Source organism: Triturus cristatus, chromosome 1_2 (assembly GCF_964204655.1).
Source record: "Triturus cristatus chromosome 1_2, aTriCri1.1, whole genome shotgun sequence".
NCBI classification, from domain to species: domain Eukaryota; kingdom Metazoa; phylum Chordata; class Amphibia; order Caudata; family Salamandridae; genus Triturus; species Triturus cristatus.
Window position 1 is genome coordinate 397,193,599 of NC_140580.1, and position 24,534 is coordinate 397,218,132.

At 45.6% G+C, this 24,534-nt stretch overlaps 1 protein-coding gene across 2 annotated transcripts in view; it reads right to left on the bottom strand.

Moving 5' to 3' along the window:
- ASAH2 (N-acylsphingosine amidohydrolase 2) overlaps positions 1-24,534 on the bottom strand; it is a 323,355-nt gene that overhangs the window by 77,866 nt on the left and 220,955 nt on the right. For both annotated transcript variants that reach the window (XM_085605439.1, XM_085605430.1), the window contains 2 exons: positions 23,097-23,192; positions 5,113-5,208 (listed from right to left, as the gene is read on the bottom strand). In XM_085605439.1, the coding sequence (XP_085461565.1) occupies positions 5,113-5,208; positions 23,097-23,192 (192 nt within the window). The remainder of the gene's footprint in view (positions 1-5,112; positions 5,209-23,096; positions 23,193-24,534) is intronic.

Genomic DNA, 24,534 nt, shown 5'->3' on the forward strand with positions numbered 1-24,534 from the left:
CCCTACCCTAACCGAGCCCACCCGTCTCTGTCTCCGCACCACTCTCACTCAATGATCCCATGGCACATCTGACAACCAAAGAAACCAGCCATAACATTGGGACGGGGACCGGTCTACCCCAGTTGGCTCCAGATATCTTCTGTTGGCTGATGCTCGGAAGAAGGGGATTTATGACATCTTTTGATCACAATGCCTGCTAATATCTGGATTTTGACATTACTTGCTCCACCTGACCAGAGGTGCTTCTGTCACAGAGGAGATTGAAATCCCAGCGGAATATGTTATTTGCACAATTTATGGAGACTGTTGTGATGGGATCTGGCATTAGTGATGAGGTCTGGCATTAGTGATGAGGTCTGGCATTAGTGATGAGGTCTGGCATTAGTGATGAGGTCTGGCATTTTGTAGAAAAGAATAGGTTGGTTACAGAAGGTCATTATGTTATAAGGAAGATATGTGTCGCTGACAAAAGGTGGCAGGGAGGGAGATTCAAGAGCTCATTATTATGTTGGGTGTATTTATCGTGATGGATGTTGTAGTACTGTGGGATGAGCAGTGGCGGCTCACACAGGGCATACTGTGGGGAGGGGCAGGGTGGGGGGTAGTAAACTCAGACATATGACGGAATGGAGGAACGTGGGGGCATATTATCAAGGACGGCGTTAAAATTATCGCCGGTTTAGTGGCAGAAAACTGCCGCTAAAGTGGCGATAATGGGCTTGATAATATGCCATGGAGAATTCCAATAGAAGCCCATGTTGACACCAGAACATGGGCTTCTATGGGAATTCTCCAGGGCGCATTATCAAGCCCATTATCGCCGCTTTAGCGGCAGTTTTCTGCCGCTAAACCGGCGATAATTTTTAACGCCGTCCTGGATAATATGCCCCGTAATGAATACTTTCCTCCGTTCTGTCGTATGTCTGAGTTTACTATCCCCCCACCCTGCCCCTCCCCCGCCCACCGCCCCGCTGCACGCCCTGTGCGAGCCGCCACTGGGAATGAGGACATTTCGATGTAACTAGAGAAATAAGTAGTGTCGCCATGATTGAAATTTGTTAAAGTTTTCCATAATGCACATTTTTGGTTAACAATTAATGTCAAGTATTGATGATTTGAATGACGGATCCAGAGCACAGTACACTGTGACTTAACTGGCTATGTTCCTAGATGTGCATGTTTTGTGAATGAACTTCCTCATGCTGCAATGTTTGAAATATGTTCAGGGTTTATTTTGCTGGAGATCGCAGCTGGGGTAGCACTCTTCTACTGGTGTTCAGCCCATTGTTTAGAAATGGTGCATTAATAGCTGCATATCCTATGATGATCTTTTGCTGAGGCTGCTTGAAGCTTATTTAGAAATAGGATGGTGCTGGAAACCTTTAAGTGTCATAGCAACTTCTGATTTGTCCAATATTGGTTATCACTAATGATGCCATTGTGAAGCAACAGTTCTTGCTTATTAACTGTGCCAAAATTGTATATAAAAAACCCTGATTCTGGGGGTGAGCAAGAGTTTTTGGATTTTCCTCTAGGGATGCAGTCCATTTCTTATACGATTTTGCTGTTCACTTGGGATTTATAATATTTCTGATTTCTGATTGTGTGCTTTGTAGTTCAGCCTTCATGGCAATATTCTACATTCATTCTGTACAGATTGATTTTTGAGAATATTGTGATAAAACCCTTTAAGTTTTCTCAGACCTCGAAGTCGGTTTTTAAGTAGTCCTGGTTATTATTTGCAACTCTACTAAATTAAGGTCTGGTTTGATGTTGTGGGTGGTATCTCCTAATGCAAGAGCAGGATTGGAGCAGACCAACCAGAGGTTAACTTTGGATATTCTAAATTTCAAGGTGTCCTAAATTTATGGGGTTTGGGATTTTTCTCCCCCTGAGTTTCCTTCATGGCTGTGAGGAGGATGATAACCACTTTGATGAATGCCAATGCCGTGAAATGAGCATTCATCAGTGCACTTTAAGTGTTTTTTTTATGAGATACGAGTGGGATGCATATGGTGCTATTTAGATTAGTTGCTCCTAGAGTCAAGGGTTGCAATATTTGCAGCTATTTCAGATAATGATGATGGGGCAGACATGTGCACAGATAGAAAATGTTGCTTTGTTTAGAAGTACTGTGAGCCATTGAGGATGAGAGGTCAGTTTTCAATCAGTAGGCCTTAGCAGGGCCTAAAAGCCATTGCCCATGTCTTAGTCCACCTTGCTTCAGAAGCCCGGAAAAGGCCTTGAGGGTTTACAGAGGAAGCTTCATGGGTGTCTGGGACATGTGTGTTAGGTACCGACTTAGAGATTGGGCGCATGTTGTCGGGTACGCAGAAAGTCCTGTGACTCTGACCAAGGTTTTTTTTTCGGGGAAGACTACTTTCCAAGAAAACAATGTAGGCTAAGTAACTGTATTGATATACAATTTTAATGATGTGACTGAACCTTACTCTCAGCACTTGTCTTCTTAGATTTAAGTGGAATGGTCTTCTCTTCCTTGCATTTGAGCAATGTGTCTAATTTGCAGAACATAACGCGAGACTACAAAATATTGAAAATAATCAGTGACTGAATTAATCCCCAAGGATTATGCATGTCATTTTAATTAAATATAATGGAAAAAAAAGGCCTGGTTTTACTTGATAGCTACACTTTTAGAAGAAACTAAGTGACCACTTTACTGTTGTTTTAACAAGGTTCATTGATCCCTGAAGATTGGGGTGGAGGACCCCCTGATGATTAGAGTGGATGGCCCTGAAGTTAAGCAAGATCAGTGCACAGGTGTAGCCCATTTCTATGGTTATGAGCTGCTCCTTCCTCACATCCTTTACTGGTCTGTGGTGACAGCGAAGGCTGATAAGTTTGGTAGTCACTCAGAGGCCAGTGATTTTGAGGTAGTACCAGAATCACTATGTTATGGGATGTTATCAGTCTGAGGAGACATTAGGCGGCTTGAAAGTTCAACACGATCTCCTTGCTTGCAATAGGCTGGCTTCTTGAGTAAAGGTGGCTTTGAGTTAATATCTGTGTGGCTACGTGCAGTAATAATGAATTCAGTCTTGAGGGGGTGACATTACCCTTTAGAACAAGCCTAGGCATTCTGGGTGGCAATTATCTGCATGTATCTGCATGGGCTTTTGTTATGAATTCCTTTAGGGATTCAAAGAGAACATTCATTAAATATATGATGAACTCAGAGAACATGACCGGTGGAGATGAAGCAGAGGGTGTATATAGGGAGTGTTAGAAAGCTAGTGTTTGATTATAGGGACTCAGCCTCTGACTGGCCAGTTTTCATCATCTGCAAGGCAGCCCTGCCAATTATTCCTCGTTAGCTCTTAGCAATATGGACTTGGTGCCTCTGTTATTGGTGTGCCATTCTTTACAGTCATCTTAGGATTTGAATTTTTTCAAAGGCTCTATAATTGCTTCTTATAAATATGATTTGCCTTTTGCTTCACCAGACCTGAGTTTATGCACTTGGAGAGGGCCTAATATCTTCCAAAGCCCACGTGATCCTGGTTTCAGTGTATCCAGCAAGGTATAGATAATTTTTTAGGAAAGTTTATATGGTTAAGAATCAGAGGGACTCTGTTGAGGTGTTCATTGTGAGTGATGCACTTCTTTCGACATGGAAATATGGATCAAGTTGGAGTGTTGCTAGGCAGTAATGAGCTTACGCTCCATAATTGGATTCAGAAAAATGCATCTTTACATGAAAGTTAAGATATGATCCCTCAACCACATATTAAAGATCTCACCCATGTGTAATATACAGCAAAACTATTTGCTATTACAGTTTGCAGCAGTACAAACAGTTCAAGCTTGCTAGTAGTTCGCATATTACTCGGCCATAGTTCATACCTACAAACAGCCCTGGAGGTGAAACAGAATTAGGAGCCGTGCTGTATTTTCAATGACATGTATGGTCACCCACTCTGTAGGGTGAGTGGCCAAAGCTGTCCTGAATGCTGAACCTATCCTTGTATAATTGATAGGAAATGAGCAAATTAATGGAGATGTATATAGAAAACTGTAAAGAATGTTATCCCCACCTGCTTCATCCCTCAATAAGAAATGCTTCTTTGGATAAAACTTATTTTAGGCCCTGACTGCAAACGGGCCGAGGCTAATTCCCAAGCCAACTTGACTCTTTAACTGACTCTCAATTAACTAAAAGTATCCTCTCTCTTTTTCTATCTGTCTCTATCGCTCTTTCATTTTCTATCTCTCTGTCATTTTTTTTCCCATGTCTAGTTTTCTTTCATTCCTTGTCTCCTTTGTGACTGAATGCACACTTCAGACTCACTTTCTAACTGACTGCTTGCAAAAGTTCAACAACCTACACAAATAAATATCCAGAACTACTCTCCTTAGGCTCTCCAGCACATCAGCTATGATCTCGTCTCAGAATGACCTACCAATCAAGAGCCTGATACAGGGATATCAAAGCGAGCATTGCACATTCGTAATTAGATAGACTGCTCCCCACATACCATTTCTAGCTTGCTTCCCTCTGTGAACCCTCCCAGTTCCTTTTTGTATGCCCCTGTGTATCAACAGGTAGTGCCCATGTGTTTAAGACCCAAGTAGAGGCCACATTAAAGCTGCTTCTTCTGTGATAGCAACCTGGGGGAACCTGCAATTCTGACTCTGAACCTGAGCTTCAAGCATATTAGCAGATATAAAACTTAGGGACTTACCAGATAGCTCATCCCCCATTTTACAAGTAACATAGATGGGATATCCACCACATTTGTCATGGAGTATCCCAATAATCAAAGTCTAAATAAGGCCTATTATGTTCATTAAAGCCATAACTCTTGAAATAAGAAGCCCACATCTTATACTGACCTGCAGATGGAAACTAACACATATTGCATCTATAGACGGAACCTTGAATAATAATTGTCCGTCACGCGGTCATGGTAAACCAATGGGCATCTTGACTTGCTGTCAAAACATACTTGAAAAACAATGGAATGTGAGCTCAGAAATTATCTATATGCATGTGGAATTTTATTGATTTTTAGACGGGGAGGTTGATGGGAAATAAACACTTTTTTTGTTTAAATTAACAAATTACATAACATAATCCAGTGTTGCACTTACCTTGGCAATAGCTTTTGCCAGGGTCCTAAAAGACTGAATGTACCCAGACAGAGTATGTGGTCCGTAGATGGTAGAAGCCGCCTCATACCGTTGAACCTTCAGAATAGAAAAATGCTTCTTTAAACATGCATTATACTTTTGTTCCATTCATGGTTTGCTAACAATTCTGCTAACAACTTTCTCAGCATTTGGATCTGTTATGCACGGTGTGGTAAACAGATGCTGAATCCAAACATTGCTTAATCACATGATTGTGGCTAAAATAGCATGAGTTCCAAAATATTGAGGGACATAGGTATAAAAGTATCATTGTTTATGTTTGCTAATGATATTAATGTTTAAAAAACAATGTTAATTACAGCTATATATAATAGCATTTTAACGTACTTTGATTTGTTTCTATTTTTTTACTTTTTAGTATTATAGATGACATTTGTTGGTGGGGGTTGCAGAGTTTATTGGAGATTGCATTTTGGAGATTGCATGGGGAATGCTTTATTTTAACTATTTTAAACATTTTCTATTAACTATATCCTTCATATTTGTGAAATTTGTAATTGCTTATTGCATTCTTTTACTTATTTTGTATAGTTTTATGCATTTGTTTGTGGAAATCTATCAGGCTCTAGGTTTTACTTTACTTTACTTTGTGAATAATATGTTTCAACTGAAATTGTTATTATATTATTAAATGCATTTATAAAAGTATTAAAAACATAATAACATATTGGCATTCATTGATTTATGTTTTTAATTTTTCATTGTTTTAAACTATTTTACTCAAGTTTTAACTAAGAGCTCTACATATTGCGTACATTGTTCCTACTGCCTATTTGCATATTTGCACATTCTGACCTTTAGCCTAGCAGCTTGTTAGCGCTCTGTTGGCGCGCTTACCTGGGTCGCTTCCTTGGTTGCAGCATTGACCCGAACAGGTTCCCTGTAGAACGGGCGTGCGTTCTGTGGCGGCCATATTGGGAGGAATCAGACATTGGTTGCTTGGCGCTCTAGTCGCTGGGGATGCCTACATTAGGGGCACTGGCGCGAGCATGCAGCAGACGCGCGCAGCGGGCGCGCCGCTGGCGCGCGGAAGGCACGCCAAAGGCAAGCCCGTCTGCGCCCGTCCGCGCCCAGGCCGCGCTCAGCGCACAAACCCCTGCCCGGATGCACACCGAGGTACCGGCACAATTCAAGTACTCCAGAACCACATTGCTACGATTAAATCCAGGGGGGGCCATGGGCAAATGTAACCAGCAACCGGATGAATTAGGTCTCCTTCAACCCCATGGCACCTGTCCTAACTGTTTATTAACGTTTCCTCCTACTAATGTAGGAATTAATAAGGCTTGCACAGAGACAGTAACCGCCACATGCAAAGCGGGAAAATCTGTTGCCTGAATCCTGATAAACGCAAGATCCCTTGTAAAGCACAGCATCGAATGTGCCAATTTGCTGATGGATCTGGACATAAAAATTGCATTTATCACTGAAACCTTGACTGGGTTTTCTCTAATACCCCGGAGCTATACTTCAGAGCGTTAATACCCCTGGCCTGGTCAGACCATGCGGGAGTTCGCTTCAATCTTAATCCTATACCCCATACAGCAAATGGTCTGCACCAGACTGATAAGAAAGAAGTTAGAGCCTGGAATAGGGTGGATTCAGAGAACATTTCTAAAGCTCTGACTAACATTGCTACACCCATCCCAAGGAATACGAATGAGGCTGCACTGGCCTATACCAAATGGCTTACGCAGGCCTGTGCTGACCTTGCTCCTCCTAAACAAGTTCTTTTTAAAAGGACGGTACCCTCAGCCCCCTGGTACTCGAGCGATCTCAAAATGCAAAAATGTATTTGCAAGAGATTGGAGCGTAATTGGAGGAAGAATTATACCGCTATGGCAAAAAGACTATATCTGGCTAGCTTAGCAACCTACAAATGTATGTTGCGAGAAGCAAAACAAAAGTATTACGCGACCCAGATCTTAGCAGCCAAAAACTCTTCTAAAGAGCTATTCTCCACTATCACCAAGATATCCTCTGTGGCACCAGCCCCCATCTCATCTAGCACAGAGCTCTGCGAAAAAATTGCCTTGTTCTTTGCCACTAAAGTTAATAATATTTTTACCAGTTTCAGCAACTCAATCAGGGGTGAGCAGAAGTCAGAGGAAGGGTCCACGGAAGGGGCCATGTCATCAGTTACCCTGGATGAATTTTGTCCTCTCACCGTACAAGACACCTTGGATCTGCTAGCTAAAGCTAACTCGGGATCCCCTTTGGACCCCTGCCCACTGAGGATCATTAAATTAGCATCTTTGCCGATAGCCAACCTTCTTACACCTATCTTTAATGGTATGTTTCAAGAAGGAATCTTTCCTAATATTTGGAAGACGGCTTCTATTCTTCCTTTGCTGAAGAAACCTAGTTTAGATCCGGCGGATCCTAACAATTTCCGCCCTATTTCCCGGCTCCCTCTTCCGGCTAAACTAGTGGAGAAGGCATTGAATACACAACTTACAGCATTTATAAAGAAATCCTCAGTGCTGGATGTATCCCAGCATGGGTTCAGGGAGGGGCACAGCACCGAATCGGCTTTGATTGCGGCCACAGAACAGATTAGGTCAGCAGTAGACCAAGGCGGCAGAGCAGCCTTGATCCTTTTGGATCTATCTGCCGCGTTTGACACGGTCCATCACGGACTGTTGATGGACCGGTTGAGGAAAGGAGGTATTCGGCAAAGAGCATGGGAATTGCTGAACTCCTTTCTCTCCGAGCGGAGTCAAACAGTCGCCATGGGTAATTTTACATCCCGTTCTTTCTCTCTGCCTTGTGGGGTCCCGCAAGGGTCCTCACTAAGTCCAACACTTTTTAATGTCTACGTAGCCTCCCTTGCTCCCATTATTAGAAGTCACGGATTTAGTGTCACTTCATATGCGGATGATACGCAGATCATCATGTCTCTATACCCCGGACGTGAAGTGGGGATGGACCACAATTTCCAGGCCTGTATGTTGGAGGTGGCCCGTTGGATGGCTAGCAACTGCCTTAGGCTAAACTCTAATAAAACTGAGGTAATGCTGTTTGGGAATAACCCTAGCTTCTGGACCCCTACTTGGTGGCCGCAGGAATTAGGAGTTTGTCCCAGCCCGGTTAACAACGTAAAAAACCTCGGGATGGTGTTGGACGACAAACTCACCATGGCACTACAGGTCAAGGCAGTAGCTTCCAAAACGGGTTTTATTTTAAGAATGCTAAAAAAGATCCTGTTTTTGCTTCCTCCTGATAGTCGACAAACGGTGGTCACCGCCCTTGTAACTTCCAGACTCGACTATTGCAATAGTTTGTATCTGAATATACAGGAAAATCTGCTGCACAGACTGCAGCTGCTGCAGAATGCGGCTGCTAGATTACTTACGGGCATCCCAAAATTCTCCCCGATATCCAAGGCCATCCGTGACCTTCATTGGTTGCCAATCCATAAGAGAGTTCACTTCAAATCTCTGTGCTTGGTGTTTAAGGCCTTGAAGGGAGAAGGCGCAGAATACTTGACTAAGCATCTTACCAGGTATGTCCCTGCCCGGCATCTTCGTTCAGCGGAGGCCAGGCTTGTCACGATTCCAGCCATAAAAAAAGCCCGTTGGGGAGGATGTAGTTTTTCCTACGGGGCCGCCAAGCTTTGGAACAAACTGCCTCTCCACCTGAGACGTATGGAGAATCTACTGCATTTTAGGAAAGCTTTAAAAACCTGGTTGTTTCAGTAATTAAGTCGGCTCAAGGATCTGGGAATTGTGGACAGCGCCAGGACACCTACTTGGTAATCGCACGCTTTATAAATCACTATAACATAACATAACATAACATAACATTATATAAATAGGTTAGTATTTTATTTCCTGTTTTAAAATAAAATTGGAATTTACTATTCTAGTTCATGTTTTAAATTGTTCAGGTTAATTTATTACTCATTTAATATTTGAACATTTATATTTTATATGTGAACCTCTATAATGTCTTATAAAAATATAACACATATTGCAGTTTCAAAATAACTGACTCCCCAAAATATATTTACTTTTCCATTTTTTGTGGGACTGGTATTAGAACAGTAAAGATCACCACACACCCAAATATACGCACTTTCCTTGGTATGACCGTAACAGGCTTAGAATAGTTCCTCTGACCATATCCCAGAATTTATACACTTTTCCCATTACCTTTGTATCTAGGCCTAATATAGTAAATCTCACACCCACCCAAGTATATTATACACATTCCACAATGTTCATGGGAACGTTACAATAGTTATACTGACATCACCAAATATAGGCACTTATCCCAATATTTGTAGAGCTGAATTTAAAATAGGAACTTTACACTTACTCCCAAATATCTGCACTTTCTCAAATATTTGTATGGCTGGAAGTATAGTAGTAAATTTGCCATTCACTCCAAATATATTTGCTTCCTCCAATATGTGTGTGGCTGGAGTTAAAATGTTAAACTTTAACTCCCTCCAAAAATATATGTTCACTGCCCCACAATGTTTCTGGGCATGGAGTTAAAATAGAGAATATGACCCATTCAAATGTAGCCACTTTCCCCAATGTTTGTGGGACTAGAGGTAGAAGTGTACATTTGACCCTCTCAATTATGTTCACATTCACCAATCATGTTGGCGTGAAGTAGAAAAGAAAATTTGAGCTCCCCTCCTCCCAGTGTTTTTGGGACTAGAGTTAGTGCAGTAAGTCTAAACACCATCCATCAAAAATATTTAATTTCCCAAGGTCTTCGGTTAAAATAGCACTTTTTACTTACTTTATTTTTGCAATTGAATTAATGTATGTGGGGTGGTCATTATATAAAATATGATTTAAAAAATAAATTATTTAAAAAATATTTTAAGAATTTATGCTATAATAAATCTAAGTGTTCCACTTTTTTGAATATTGTAAATTTTTCTACAATTCAAGATAATACTTTAATTTTAAAGCATTTTACTTTTTGTTAATATGACAGCTGCGTGTGGCATCACCCAAATCAAGTAAATTGTCCTACGGCCATTGGAGACTCAGCAAATTCATGGATTCTCCCATACTTTAGCTGGCAATATTTGCTGACAGCTTTTTGCTGGTTGCACAGGCACACGGCTTCCCCCGTGGATATGCTGAAGCGCTGGCGGACCACACAGGCATGTGCCTCCCATTCTGATGGGTACTCTGATTACTAACGAGTAGGTGGAGCCTCCCCTTTGGCATCTGGGAGGGCGAGGGTGTTCTGGAATCCCTAGAAAGTGTTGGATTGAGCCCGGTAAGTTACGTCTCTCTTCCTCATGGAGGGATACTAATGCCGGAAGTGGGAGGAGGCTTGTCACCCCTGTAAAACTAAGGGCCTGATTATGAATTTGGCAGTGTTGCAGTAGGCCGTCACACCAGCGCCCTGTAGTCAGACCACCTGCTGGATTCTCTTGGGAATCCAGGTCAGGCGGTCCTGCTTTGGCAGTCCCACCTCAGTGCCTTTCTAAAACTCATATGTGAGCCTTAGAAAGGCAGCGCAAAAGCACGTTCCTGCATGGCATGGACTGTGCAGTCCATGCTGTGCAGGAATAGGGGGTGCTTACAGACCATGTGCCCCCCTGCATGCACCCCCAGGCCCAGAGACAACAGTGGGCCCTACAGGTCCTTAGTTTACTCACCGCCACCCTTTACATGACGGGTTCACTCCCATGAAAAGGGTTGTGTTGGGGAAACTCGTAATGTGCTTGGCAGTGCAGCAGAGGCACTGTTAGCATACTGCGGACTTTGACTGCTGCGCCACCGCCGCGGGATCAAGGAGCCCCAGTGGCTGCAGTGGTTCTGTGGTGGTCCCACAGCCACACTTGTAATATGGCAGTCGGACCGCCAGTGTGGCAGTGTGCGGACAGCCACCGTGACTAAGGCAGTAGTTGTAATTGGGCTCTAAGTCTAAGATTAAGTTTGGGATATGGGCGCTTTAATCAGACTGTTTTGCTGAGCAATGTGTGTTTTTTTCACTCGGCATACTGCTATGTAACTGGAGCTTGACACCAAGCTGCAACAGTGAGAACTACTGTCATAAATCCAGACATTCGCCTGCAACTTTGCTTCAGCTGTCTCCCAATTGGTTCTCTACTCTACAGCTGTTGCTGGACTTCGAGGTGAGAGACTCCTTAATATCTGGCTGAATTCCTGGCCCAGCTGCAGTCTACGGTCACTTCCCAGCTTTGGTGTATTAAAGATGCCACCAAAGTCAATTGTTAGGGGTGGGGCTGCTCTCACCTGTTCTAATATTTATAGCCCGCAGACTATTGGGAAAAGGAGACCTCAGCATTGTAAAGGCATTGTCAGTCAGACAGGTAGTCTGGGAGATACTGTTGCAGTAGCTAGACTAGCGGATGGGACATTATCTTCCAACTCGAGGCCTATCACGTAGAGCAGTAAACTGCAAAATCAGGGAAAAGCTGCAGAAGGCACTTTGAGCCAAGCTGACGTTCGGACGGCAGTCTCCTTAGTATCCTCCCAGAGGACTCAAAGTCACTATATTTCTTCTCTTCAGCCAGCTGTTCATACAACGGGAGGACAACTGATAACAAGTTCCCACGGGCCTCATCTGAGGCTGTCACTACCAGCTCAAGAGAACTACCATCAGGAGGTGCAGCACCAATCACAGCCTCAACTGGTCCTAACCATAATCTTGAGCCTTGCCTGTGCAGATCTCAGAGTATAACGATTCAGCAATCTTCTGATGATCTTCGGAAGTCAATCCGGCATCAGCAGTCAGACCATTGAGCAACATTCTCAACCGCAGCTGCCGCAGCAGATGCAAGCAAATGCCCAATCGGAACCCCCCCAAAACTTATTTTTCACTATCTGACTTTTGTTTCACTATCTGGCCTTGGGAGTCTGTCGGAGGAGTTCACTGGAACGGGTGGTCTCAAGGACTGACTGATAGTCAAAGCCAAGGTTGCGGGGGGACATCTGACTTTGAGTAGTAATAGTAAGGATGCAGGAGGCAGCTCCATCACAGCCACTCAAATTGCAGAACTGGTAACACAAGTCTTTACACAGGGGTCTTGTGATCCCACAATATCTGTTTTGGTAACGGATTGATGAGCTACTGTGGGATCCCAATGGTATGGAGCTTACCCAGACAAATCTGTCTCCCAAGTCTTGAAGGTGGACACTGCTCCATGACAAGCCGGTAGTAGTAGAACCCGGCCTCTTCCACCTCCTCCATTAACCCCACTACTTGTGGCTCCCTGACTTTGGATGCTATTTATTAGCTTCTGCTAAAACATAGAGAGGAGTATTGGAAGGACTCACTTACACTTAGAACTACTCACCTCAAAACACAAGGGGCCCGATTCACAGAACAAACTTAAGACTAAATCCTAAACTTAGTACCATTCTGGTATTCACAGAATGCACCTAGTACTTCTGCTATTCACAGAATGAACTTACTACTTTTGCTATTCACAGAATGAACTTAGTACTTTTGCTATTCACAGAATGGATTTACGACTACTAAACTTACGTCCGCACTCGGGCCGGAAATTCCGGCACGGAGGCGGAGCTTCCGGCCCGGAGGCGGGGCTTCCGGGCCGGAGGCGGAGCTTCCGGGCCGGAGGCGGAGCTTCCGGCCCGGAGGTGGGGATTCCAGCCGATTTAGCTATGGGCGAAATCCCCACCTCCGGGCCGGAAGCTCCGCCTCCGACCTGGAAGCTCCGCCTCCGGCCCGGAAGCCCCGCCTCCGGGCCGGAAGCTCCGCCTCCGGGCCGGAATTTCCGGCCCGAGTGCGGACGTAAGTTTAGGAGTCGTAAATCCATTCTGTGAATAGCAAAAGTACTAAGTTCATTCTGTGAATAGCAAAAGTAGTAAGTTCATTCTGTGAATAGCAGAAGTACTAGGTGCATTCTGTGAATACCAGAATGGTACTAAGTTTAGGATTTAGTCTTAAGTTTGTTCTGTGAATCGGGCCCAAGTTGTCCTGAAGAAGCCATCTAGTAATATGGATACTCTTAATTCACATCTTCGGAAGTCTAGAGAACTCAGGTGGCCCTCCAGGCCACTGTAGGGTAAGTTAAAATGCAATCCTCGCTGAATGAGTCTCATCTGGTTACACTTTTCTCAAGGTTCGAGGATTTGGAGAACAGATCCCATCAGAACAATCTCAAGGTACTCAGTATTCCAGGAGGTGCTGAAGAGGATGACCCCCGAGGTTACATAGCCCACCTTTTCAGGGACTGCTTCCCTGCATTGAACGACTGGGGCATGTATAGTATGATTCAGAGAGCTCATCATTTTCCATTCCGTTTGCCCAGGGATGGTTCACCGTCTCGATACCCACAGGCAATACTGATCTATGTTTGTAACTTTCTCCTGAGGCAAGAGATCTTCCCGGCAGCATGTCCAAGGTCACCGATTAAAGCTCTTTGAGTGGAGTTCTTTGTCTGGTTGGACTTCTGCCATGAGGCAGTGGTCAGGTAGTGGCAGCTCCGGGAGCATATTACAGCACTTCAAAGGCTTGGGGCTACCGTTTCTCTGCTGGAACCAGCTACCCTATGCATAAAGTATGAGGGCCAAGTACATTTTTGTTTCGATACTCTGAAGGTAGTGAATCTCTTGGTGGAATGGCAGCAAGTGAAATCATTGGCATTTGTCATTGATCCCTCTTTCAGCCGCTCCCTCCATGACTTTGTCTAGGAATGAAATCACCTCAAGCACTGATGGACAGACTTATTATCGTATTTTTGCTAGGGAGCTTCTTCTGGGCTTCCTCTTCCTTTTTTCCAGTGCTTTTCTTCTCTTTACTTAGGATCCTCTGGGCTCTGGGCCGATGGTTTATCTTTTGATGTCTTTTCATATTCTGGGTTAGGACCATCTCGGGGAGAGCTTTGCTCTCATTAATAAATGCTGGGCCAAATGTCTTCCTCAGCTGGGGGGTGGTGGGTGGCCCATGCTTCGGGCATTGGTTGGGGGTGGGAGGCTCAGCAGGGTGGGGTGGGTGCAAGGGTCTTGTCTGAGAGGTGGGATCACGAAGAGGGCTCAGATCTTTTCACTACTATGAGGAGAGGAGTAAAAGCTGGGTTGGGGCAGATGGGGAGAAAAAGCAAAAATTAAAGGCTAGAAAGAGTTGTACACCTAATACAACTCTTGTTGTTTCCACAGATGTGATAGATCAGTTTATCTGGGCATATCATCATCAAAAACTGTCTGATTCACAACGGTTTAGGTTGCAGGACCTGATCTCCTCATCTGAAGTAGAGGCTGCGGCCAGTCAGCTAGCAAGGGGGAAAGCCTCCTGTCCTGACCAAATTCATCTCAAATTCTACGTTCCGTTCTTGCATGTATTGTGCGTCTCCTGTATGAACTCTTTAAGTCACTAGGACAGGTTCCTGGGTCTTGGGTGGAGACAAATATTATCATTGTCCCTAAGAAAGGAAAAGACCCCTTGCTGTGCGACTCATGCTGCCCCATATCTCTAATAAATACCAACTCTAAGATTTATATCCAGGTGCTGGCTAATAGACTATCTCTGGTCATTTCTGATTTAGTAGATGAGAACCAGGACAGGTTCATACCAGGGTTCGATGCCACCACACACATCAATATGGCAATTACTGCTTTGGAGGTCGGGTCAGCTGACAGGAGCCCGGTTGGAATGATAATGCTTGATAAAGAAAAGGCATTTGACCAATTGTCCTGACCATTCCGTTTGGCAAGCATGAGTGCATCAGGCTTTGGACTGCGGTTTATTACCTGGGTTCAGCAACTTCAACAGGGTCTGAAAGCTAGGGCCTTTGCTTGGGTATTCCCTCTGACCCTATATCGATCAATAGGGGCATCCAGAAGGGATGCCCTCTTTCACTCCAGCTCATCGTACTATATCTAGACCCCTATATTCAAGCCAAGAAAAGGTCTTGCGATATTCTCCCATTCCAAAATAATCGACTTGGGCTCAAAGTTCTAGAGTATGTAGATGACCTTGCTGTCTTGACCTCTGCTTGGGTAGCCTTTTTATTAACAAAAGAAATAATTGCAAGCAAATTCGGGGCTGAATAAGGGTATAAACTCAACCTTGAAAAGACACAATTCTTGGCCAATATTCCCGCTATGGAACAAGACAGGCGCTGGGTGAGCTTGGCTACTTATTTAGGAGTAGAATTGTCATTAAAGATGGAATAGAGAATGAAGTATAATTTTGGTCAACTTTTCACGATTCATGTTATGTTATGTTATGTTATGTTAGTGCTATTTGTATTGCGCACGGCTGCTCCAGCGAAGGAGCGTCCCGGCGCACCGACAAGGTGGCGAACACAACACAACTGGGGAACAGAAATAATTATTAAGAAATTGGGGAGTGCAGGATTTAACAAAGCTCAGAAAATAAATGAGTTTTAGCGGCCTTGCGGAAGGAGAGCAGGTCACCAAAGGTCCGGAGTTTCAAAGGGAGAGCGTTCCAGAGTGCGGCTGCCCGCACCTTAAAAGAGCGACCCCCCACCCGACTGAGTTTGAACCGAGGGGCTACCGCTAATTCTTGGTCTAGCGAGCGCAGAGTGCGGCCCGGGATGTAAGGGCGCAAGAGTTGGTGCAGTAAGGGAAGTGATAGGCCCTTCAGAATTTTGAAGGAAAGGCACAAAACTTTAAAGTGGATCCGCTGCCTAACGGGTAACCAATGCAAGGCTCGCAAAGATTGACCGGCCGAGCAAAACCTAGGAAGACCTATGATCGCTCTGGCCGCAGCGTTCTGCACTCTTTGAAGTCGGGTTAACTCAGCCTGGTTTAATCCTATAAAAAGGGAGCTGGCATAGTCCAGCCGTGCCAAAACCGTTGCTTGCACCACCAATTGACGAGTTGCGGCATCGAAGTATTTAAGGGCAGGGCGCAGATTGCGCAGGATGCCGAAGCAGCAAGCCGCCGTCCTTTTGGTGTGGCCAACGAAGTTGAGGGAAGGGTCCAGCCAAACACCAAGGTTTTTGATCTCCGCAACCGGAGTGGGGGTCGGCCCCAACTCAGAGGGCCACCAAGTATCTCCCCATAGGTCCGTCCGCTTCCCAAAGATCATCACCTCCGTTTTTTTGGCGTTTAGTTGGAGACAGTTGGACGTCATCCAACCAGCCACCGCCCTGAGTCCTTCTCTGAATCTTGGGGCATCCACCCCCGAGTCCCCGCTGATCGTGACCGCTAGCTGGGTGTCATCTGCGTACGACACCATGGTCATACCACAGAGCTTCACAACCTCAGCCAGCGGCCTCACGTAGATGTTAAACAACGTGGGGCTCAGTGAGGAACCCTGTGGGACCCCAAGAGACAGACGATGACATTTGGACTGGTAGGGCGGGGACGCCACACAGAAGGAACGATCCCTGAGAAACGAACGGAACCACTGGTGTGCAGTGCCGATCACCCCTATCTCCTCAAGACGTTGCAGGAGAATGTCATGGGAGACCGTGTCAAAGGCGGCGCTTAGGTCTAACAAAACAAGCGCCGCCGTTTGACCTGCATCCAGAACTACCCGAAGGTGCTCGACCATAGATAACAGTGCTGTCTCCGTACTGTGGCCAGCCCGAAAACCATTCTGGGTGTCGTCCAGAATGTTGGCACGCAACAGATGACCAGAGAGGGCGGTGTTGACATGCGCCTCCGCGAGTTTGGCTGGCCACGGGAGAAGTGAAATCGGGCGGTAGTTCTCCGATTTTGTAGGGTCGAGAGATGGTTTATGTGAGCTTTATGGAGTGCTGGTAGGGTGCCAGGGTTTTTATGCCTGGGCATTTTTAATGAGGATGATACTCTTCTTCCATACAAAAATGTATGTTAAAGGTTTTCCCTTACCCACGCCATTTTCTTCTGTTTTTTACAACTTCAAAATATTCTTCGGAGTTTAATGATGGGAGATATGGATTGTTCTTCTAACAGACTTTTGGATTTTCTGATGCAAAGCCCTAAGAAGTACATTACCCGGGCTCATAAAATGATTGTATCATCTGAGGTGCGACTGTGGGCTGATCCTTTTCAATGTGGGGCAGATACGTAGAGTAGGCATCTTAGAGTGGAAGCAACTTTTGATGACATGAGACTTACAAATGCGCTCCCACATAGTGTTCTAAATGTCTCAAGGGCAAAAGCCCATCACTTTAAATTTATCAACAATTTTTATTTGGACCGTCGGTGCAGAGGTGCCTGCACGGCCACATGGCTACGGCGGTCCATTAGGCCCCTAATATTTTTATGAAAATACTAGTAAAATATATTTTATCTTATAAATATTGATTATTTTTGTAGAGATTTGTTTTTTGTAAGTTTGATAAAAGTTACAAAACATTATATATTGTATTATAACTAAAGTAAGACATTACATTTTATTTAAATAAACCACATTTTTTCAACCATACTTTTTTCAATATTGTTGGTAACTATATTTGTCAAAGCTGATTTTATGGTTAAATCTATTTACTTTTATTATAAGATATAGGGCCATATTATCAAGGAACGGCGATAACATTATCGCCGCTTTAGTGGCAGGAAACTGCCGTTAAAGTGGCGATAATTGGCTTGATAATATGCCCTTGTGAATTCCCATAGCAGCCAAGGTATTTTTACTCTCTAAAATTTTGTAGCCAACTTTTTGCGTTTTGTATATTTTAACTGCAATTCACATGTAAGAGCTCCTACTTGCCAGGAATCAATTTGTGAAATGCTAGCAGGTGTAACTTAGAAAAACCAGTCGCACACTTACATTAATGGCCGAATTCACCTTTGTGAACAGACCCCAATATTTGTGTATCACAATATTTTTGTTGCCATTATTCCAACATACAGCATAAGGTTGCATACACTCTCGGTTTTTCGTTAACACAGGAAATGCATTCTCTTGTTCATCCTCCTGGAACAAAGTAGTTTAAGTTCAGCAAGACTTAAACTTTGAGCCACTTCAGGTGAAGGAATTCTCATTAAAAGGTCATTAGGTTGGTTATCTCAGGTCTTCTAACAAGGCCAGAAATAAATCACATTGGTTCAATTACAGTTGCCTGTTAATATTAAGTAAACATTCTCAAGAGATTGTTTAATGTGACAGAGCTACATAAGCAATAGGTGAAGGTTTAAAAACGATGGATTCAATTTATTATTATGAAAATGCTGCGTTTTGACCTATCCACGGTCAGTCCAAGAGCGGGGACAATCCATGACAGAATTTATATTGACCCAAGATAAATAAATGCGCATTGCCTCTAAATGGGTGTAAATTACATGGGCAGTAGTTCACATGAACAAATGTCATGGATCAACCCCATTGCATTTGTTGAACAATCTTTGGAAAGCCATGGCCAAGACTGTGGAAATTGCCCTAACGTTTGTCAAAATCTGCTATGAAAAAGAAATATACACTGTGAAATATTCTAGGTTTATCACCAAATTTTCCGCATTTAATACACTTGACATGAAATGTACCTACCAGTTGCGCCTACCAATACTTATTTTTCCTCTATAAAAATTGTGGTATACATTATTCACAGTACACATTTGTATTACATTATTTTTTCACCATTGTTAAGTTACAGCAGAGTCTTCCTATTCCTTTGCCTAATGAGATCAAATGTACCTGCAAAATCTGCCATAGGGTATCTTGTAGTTGATTCAACATTTGCTCTCTTTACTGATAAACATAAAATATCTACTATAAAAAGACCAGGAAACATGGACATGCTATGTGATGATGACTGGCTAGTCATCACACATTGGAGTTTCTATTCTCAATCAATCAATCAATCAATCATTTGTAGAGCGCACTACATACCCGTGAGGGTCTCAAGGCGCTAGTGGTCGAACAGCCAGGTCTTGAGTAGCCTCCTGAAGGTCAGCAGGTCTTGTGTCTGTCGTAGGCTCAGTGGGAGGGTGTTCCAGGTCTTGGCAGCGAGGTGGGAGAAGGATCTTCCGCCGGTGGTTGTTCTACGGATGCGAGGGACGGTGGCGAGTGCGCGGTTGGCGGAGCAGAGCTGGCGGTTGTAGAAGGAGAGTCGTCTGTTGAGGTAGGCTGGGCCGGTCTTGTGGAGTGCCTTGTGTGCGTGGATGAGGAGCTTGAAGGATATCCTCTTGTTGACCGGGAGCCAGTGCAGGTTTCTCAGATGGGGGGTGATGTGGCTGTGGCGTGGTACGTCACGGATCAGTCGTGCAGAGGCGTTTTGGATGCGTTGCAGATGTTTGATGAGCTTGGTGGGGGCTCCCGCGTAGAGGGCATTTCCGTAGTCGAGTCTGCTGCTGACGAGGGCCTGGGTGACTGTTCTTCTTGTGTCTGTCAGGATCCACCTGTAGATCTTGCGGAGCATGCGGAGGGTGTTGAAGCAGGAGGAGGAGACGGCGTTGAATTGCTTAGTCATGGAGAGCGTTGAGTCGAGGATGATTCCAGTGCCGTCAGCCACCAGGAGTCGTCCCAGGCTGAAGGGTTGGAGCGGAGGATGAGGACCTCCGTCTTGTCCGTGTTCAGCTTCAGTCGGCTGATCTTCATCCAGTCGGCGACGGCCTTCATTCCTTCATGAAGGTTGGATTTGGCGGTGATGGGGTTCTTGGTGAGGGAGAGGATCAGTTGAGTGTCGTCGACGTAGGAGATTATGTTGAGGTCGTGCTGTCGGGCGATGTATGCGAGCGGGGCCATGTAGATGTTGAACAGTGTCGGGCTGAGGGAAGATCCCTGGAGTACGCCGCAGATGATCTCGGAGGCTTCGGATCGGAATGGGGGGGGAGGCGGACGCTCTGGGTTCTGCCGGAGAGGAAGGAGGTGGTCCATTCCAGAGCCTTGTCTCGGATCCCTAAGGCGTGGAGGCGTGCGCGTAGTGTGCGATGATAGACGGTGTCGAATGCGGCAGAGAGGTCCAGGAGGATGAGGGCCGTGGTCTCACCATTGTCCAGCATGGTCCTGATGTCGTCGGTGGTGGCGATGAGGGCAGTCCCAGTGCTGTGGTTGCTGCAGAACCCTGACTGGGAAGGGTCCAGACTCTGTTTTCTTCAAGGTATCGGGTTAGCTGTCTGTTGACGATCTTCTCGATGACCTTGGCTGGGAACGGGAGCCGAGAGATGGGCCAGACGTTTTTGAGGTCTCAAGGGTCCACCTTGGGTTTTTTGAGTAGGGCGTTGATCTCGGCGTGTTTCCAGCTCTCTGCGAAGGTCGTGGTCTCGAGGGAGATTGATGATACTGCACAGATGGGGTGCGATGGAGCTGCTGGCTTTGTTGAAGATGTGGTGCGGGAGTGGGTCTGACGGGGAGCCGGAGTGGATTGTGCTCATGGTCTTGATGGTGTCATCGAGGCTCACGTTGGCCCAGGCTAGCAGGGGGTCGTGGTCGATGGTGTGCGGAGAGTCTGTTGTGTTGATGTCTGTTGGGGCTGTCTAGGTGTTGAAGCTGTCGTGGTTGTCTGCTATCTTGCGGTGGAAAAAAGTGGCGAGGGAGTCGCACAGGGCTTGCGACGGCGGGATGTCGTTGGTGTTGGAGCTGGGGTTGGAAAGTTCCTTCATGATGTTGAAGAGCTCCTTGCTATTGTGTGTATTGTTGTCGAGGCGGTCTTTGAAGGGGGTCCTCATGGCAGTCCTGATGGGGTGATGGTGGTTGCGGATGGCGTCCTTGTGGGCTGCATGGCTGTCCGGAGTCTGCTCACTGTGCCATTTCTTCTTTAGTTTCCGGCAGGCTCGCTTGGAGGCTAGGAGTTCTGGGGTGAACCAGCTGGCCCTCTTGCTGGAGTCACTGTGGGAGGGTTTCTTTAGTGGGGCGAGGGTGTTGGCGCAGTCATTGATCCAGCATCTGAGGCTGTGGGCGGCATCGTCGGTGCTGGAGGGTTCGGTGGGTGGGCTGAGGGCGAGGTTTGCGTGTAGTTGGTCTTCAGTGATTTTGCTCCAGCAGCGGCCAGGAATCTGTTGGGTGCAGTGGTGTGTGGTGGGTTTCTGGAAGGTGAAGTGGATGCAGCGGTGGTCAGTCCAGTGGAGTTCGGTGATGTGACTGAAGGAGACGTGGGAGCTTGAGCAGAAGACAGCGTCGAGCGTGTGGCCGGCGAAGTGGGTAGGCGTTGTGATGAGTTGCTTCAGTCCGAGGTTGGCGAGGTTATCGATAAGGGTGGTGGAGTTGCTGTCGTGTTTGTTCTCAAGGTGAAAGTTCAGGTCTCCGAGGAGGACGTAGTCGGTGGAGGTCAGGGCGTGCGTGCTGATGAAGTCGGCAATGGTGTCGCTGAACTGGGGTCGGGGTCCGTGGGGGTCTGTAGACGAGGGTGCCTCTGTGGGTGGAGTTGGGGTCTGTGTGGATCTGGAAATGCATGTGTTCGGCGGTGCTGAGAGTGTCGTCGGTGCTGGTCGAGACCCTGATGCTGTTCTTGTGGACGATGGCGATTCCTCCTCCGACTCCGTTGGGGCAGTCGCTGCGGGTGATCTTGTAGCCATCTGGGAAGGCAATGGCGATGTCGGGTGCGGAGGAGTTGTTCATCCAGGTCTCTGTCAGGAAGGCAACGTCTGGGGATGAAGTGTCAAGCAGGTCCCAGAGCTCGACGGCATGTTTGCGTGCGGAGCGGGTGTTCAGTAGGATGCATCGGAGGTGATTGTGGTCTTTCTTGGCGAGTGGTTCGGCGGCTCTGAGGCTGGTGTGGCTGCAGTTCCGGCAGGTGAAGGGACCCTGTGTGCATTTCGGGGCGGTTTTGAAGCAGGTGTGGGTCCGTCCGGAGTTGAGAGCGTGGAGTGTGCTGGCATCGTAGCGGCGGCGGTCGTTGTGGCGGGAGCGGGGACCAGGGGTTCTGGCGCTGGGCACGGTCCAGGCGCGGACGAGTGCAGACAGGCTTGCCTTAGGTGCGCATTTGGCGCGGCCGCGCAGCGGCCTCCATATATGGGGAGGTGGGAGGGAGGAGCAACTGGGAGGCGGGAGGCAGGGCAGGGGCAGTGAATGGGCGGTCACGGGGGGCGGGGCCACAGGGGATGCAGCAGCTGGAGCGGGAGCGGTGAGGGGCAAAGGGATCAGGAGGCAAGTGGGCACAAAATTACAGGGCAACAAGGGGAACAGAAGGCAAAAGCGAGCAGTGCAACACGGGGCAACGAAGGGAACAGAAGGAAAAATGGGCAGAGAAACATGGGGCAACAAAGGGAACAGAAGGCAAAAACAGGCACAACAATTACGGGGCAACGAAGGGAACAGAAGGAAAAAGCGGGCAGAGCAACACGGGGCAACAAAGGGAACAGAAGGCAAAGCGAGCACAAAGATTACGGGGCAACAAAGGGAACAGAAGGCAAGACGGACAGAGCAACACAGGGACAGCGAGGGGAACAGAAGGAAAAAGAGGGCACAGACCAAGTATAGGCACCGGGGGAAGACAGGCAACAGCAGTCACAGACACCAAATAACAATAAAGGTAATGCAATGAGATACAGATGGTGATACCAACCTTCGGCCTACCACTGGCCATCAGGGATGAGGCGCAGGTGGTAGCCTGCGGGTGGAGGAGGGTCTCGATCTTCCTCAGCAGCGGTAGCTGGGGCAAGGACACACAGGATGTGCAGAGGGGGAGCGACCTACCTAGCAGGGTCAAGGGTCGCTCTCTTCTATTCTTGCACCAACCTTTGTGCGAATTGTCTTCATTCTTTGGAATATAGTATAGCAGCTAAACTAATATGATAGCCACAATCTAAAATGTCTTCCGGATCACCATCACTAAAACAAGTATACTTTTTAATGACAATGCTTTTGCCTGATGCACTAAACTCAATTTAGTGTTTTGAAACCATAAAAGGCAAAACAACCACTCTAGAAACAAATTAAACATGGAGCTCTTCCAGCCATGGTGGCAACATTTTACCAGTTAGGGATGACTAAGAGGCATAGAGTTGGTGGTATCTTCCTGTTTAATTCTTCTTGCTCAATAAAGTGAAAGATTATCTTTAAGGTGATGTCACAAGGAGATGCTTAGCTGCTGGCCTAAAGTATTACTTTCTGTGTGCCTTGAATACCTGATATTCTTCGTATGTGGTGATGTAATGGGTATACACATTACACAATCCGGCAATCACGACATGTGTTCCTACATGCCCTTCAGATTCAAATTCCTGGAAAGAATTTAAAACAATATGTCAGTTTCAATCATTATCACCAAAAGCTTCAACAGTGGGTTATATTCATCTCTCACTCTGTTTCATTTTAAGCAGGTGGAGCTGTTGTGGTTGGGATATCAGCATTGACTTTGCAGTCATCTATGGCAATATATTGCAAATATACAGCAATTGATTTTCTGGGTCTTAATATAGCTTCTGAAATTGACTATTTTTAAAGACAGAGTGTTCTCCTCTCTGGATGGGACATGGAGTGATGTATTAAATGAAAGTTCAGTATTTGCAGTATGCAAATATACACTTGCTCCCCTTTGCAAAGTTTCCTCATTTTCGGGTCTAACACATTGGCATTTTGGAGCATGCGAAAATGTGTTTCTGTAGCATTCTTTTATGTACCTTTACTTTTACATGCATTTGTGAATCAGCCCCGAAATGTCCAAATTCCTATTAGTAAAAGTGCAAAAAGGACACAGTCCTTTCTATTACTAATTGAATAAGAAGGTTTCCTGAAAATTCATATTTTATTGTCATGTTAGATCTTTTGGGGTTAATGAAAAAATTAATGAAAAAGTACTAAAGATGATTACATTTTTACAGCAGCACAAACCATTGCAATATTATGGCGTAGCAAATGTGAAGGTCGCTCCTTCTCCTACCTAGCAGCGAAGACATGGGACGACCTACCCTTTCATCTACGAACCTCCCATCATCTCTTCCGAGTTCGCAGGTCCCTAAAGACCTGCCTACTCAGCTAATCAGCTGGACTCTGGCAGCACCTGGATACCTTCACGGGTAACAATTAGAGCTCTACAAATCTACTGCTTGATTGTATAATGCTTATATACAATCCTGTCCAGTATACAACTGTTAGGAATCAAACGTGAGGACCTTTAATTTAAAATTTGACAGATGTGACAAAAATAAAACTGGGTTTATTATTCCTTACTAATGCTTTCTGAAGCTTTAATTTGTGATTTAGGGTCTGATTTAGATTTCGGCGGACAGGTTACTCCATCACAACGGTAAATCAGGTCCTAAATTATTGTACAACTCAATATATTGTATTTACAGTGTGTTGCAGTAGAAAATTATACTTATAATTGACAAATATTGACATGTCTTATTTGGGAGATGATGCAAGATAGAAATTTTGGTTCAAGGACAAAAACTATGGTGCCTATTCAAAGGGCAATTTCTTTTCAGGGGTCACCTTAAACAGAGATTTCTTCCTAAGCCTTGGTGCGGAATTCCACACGGATAGTTCCGGGTGGAGATCTCTGCCTCGTAGTAGATTTATGAATCTCCACCTGTTTACATTGAGAGCCTGAAACCTCCTACA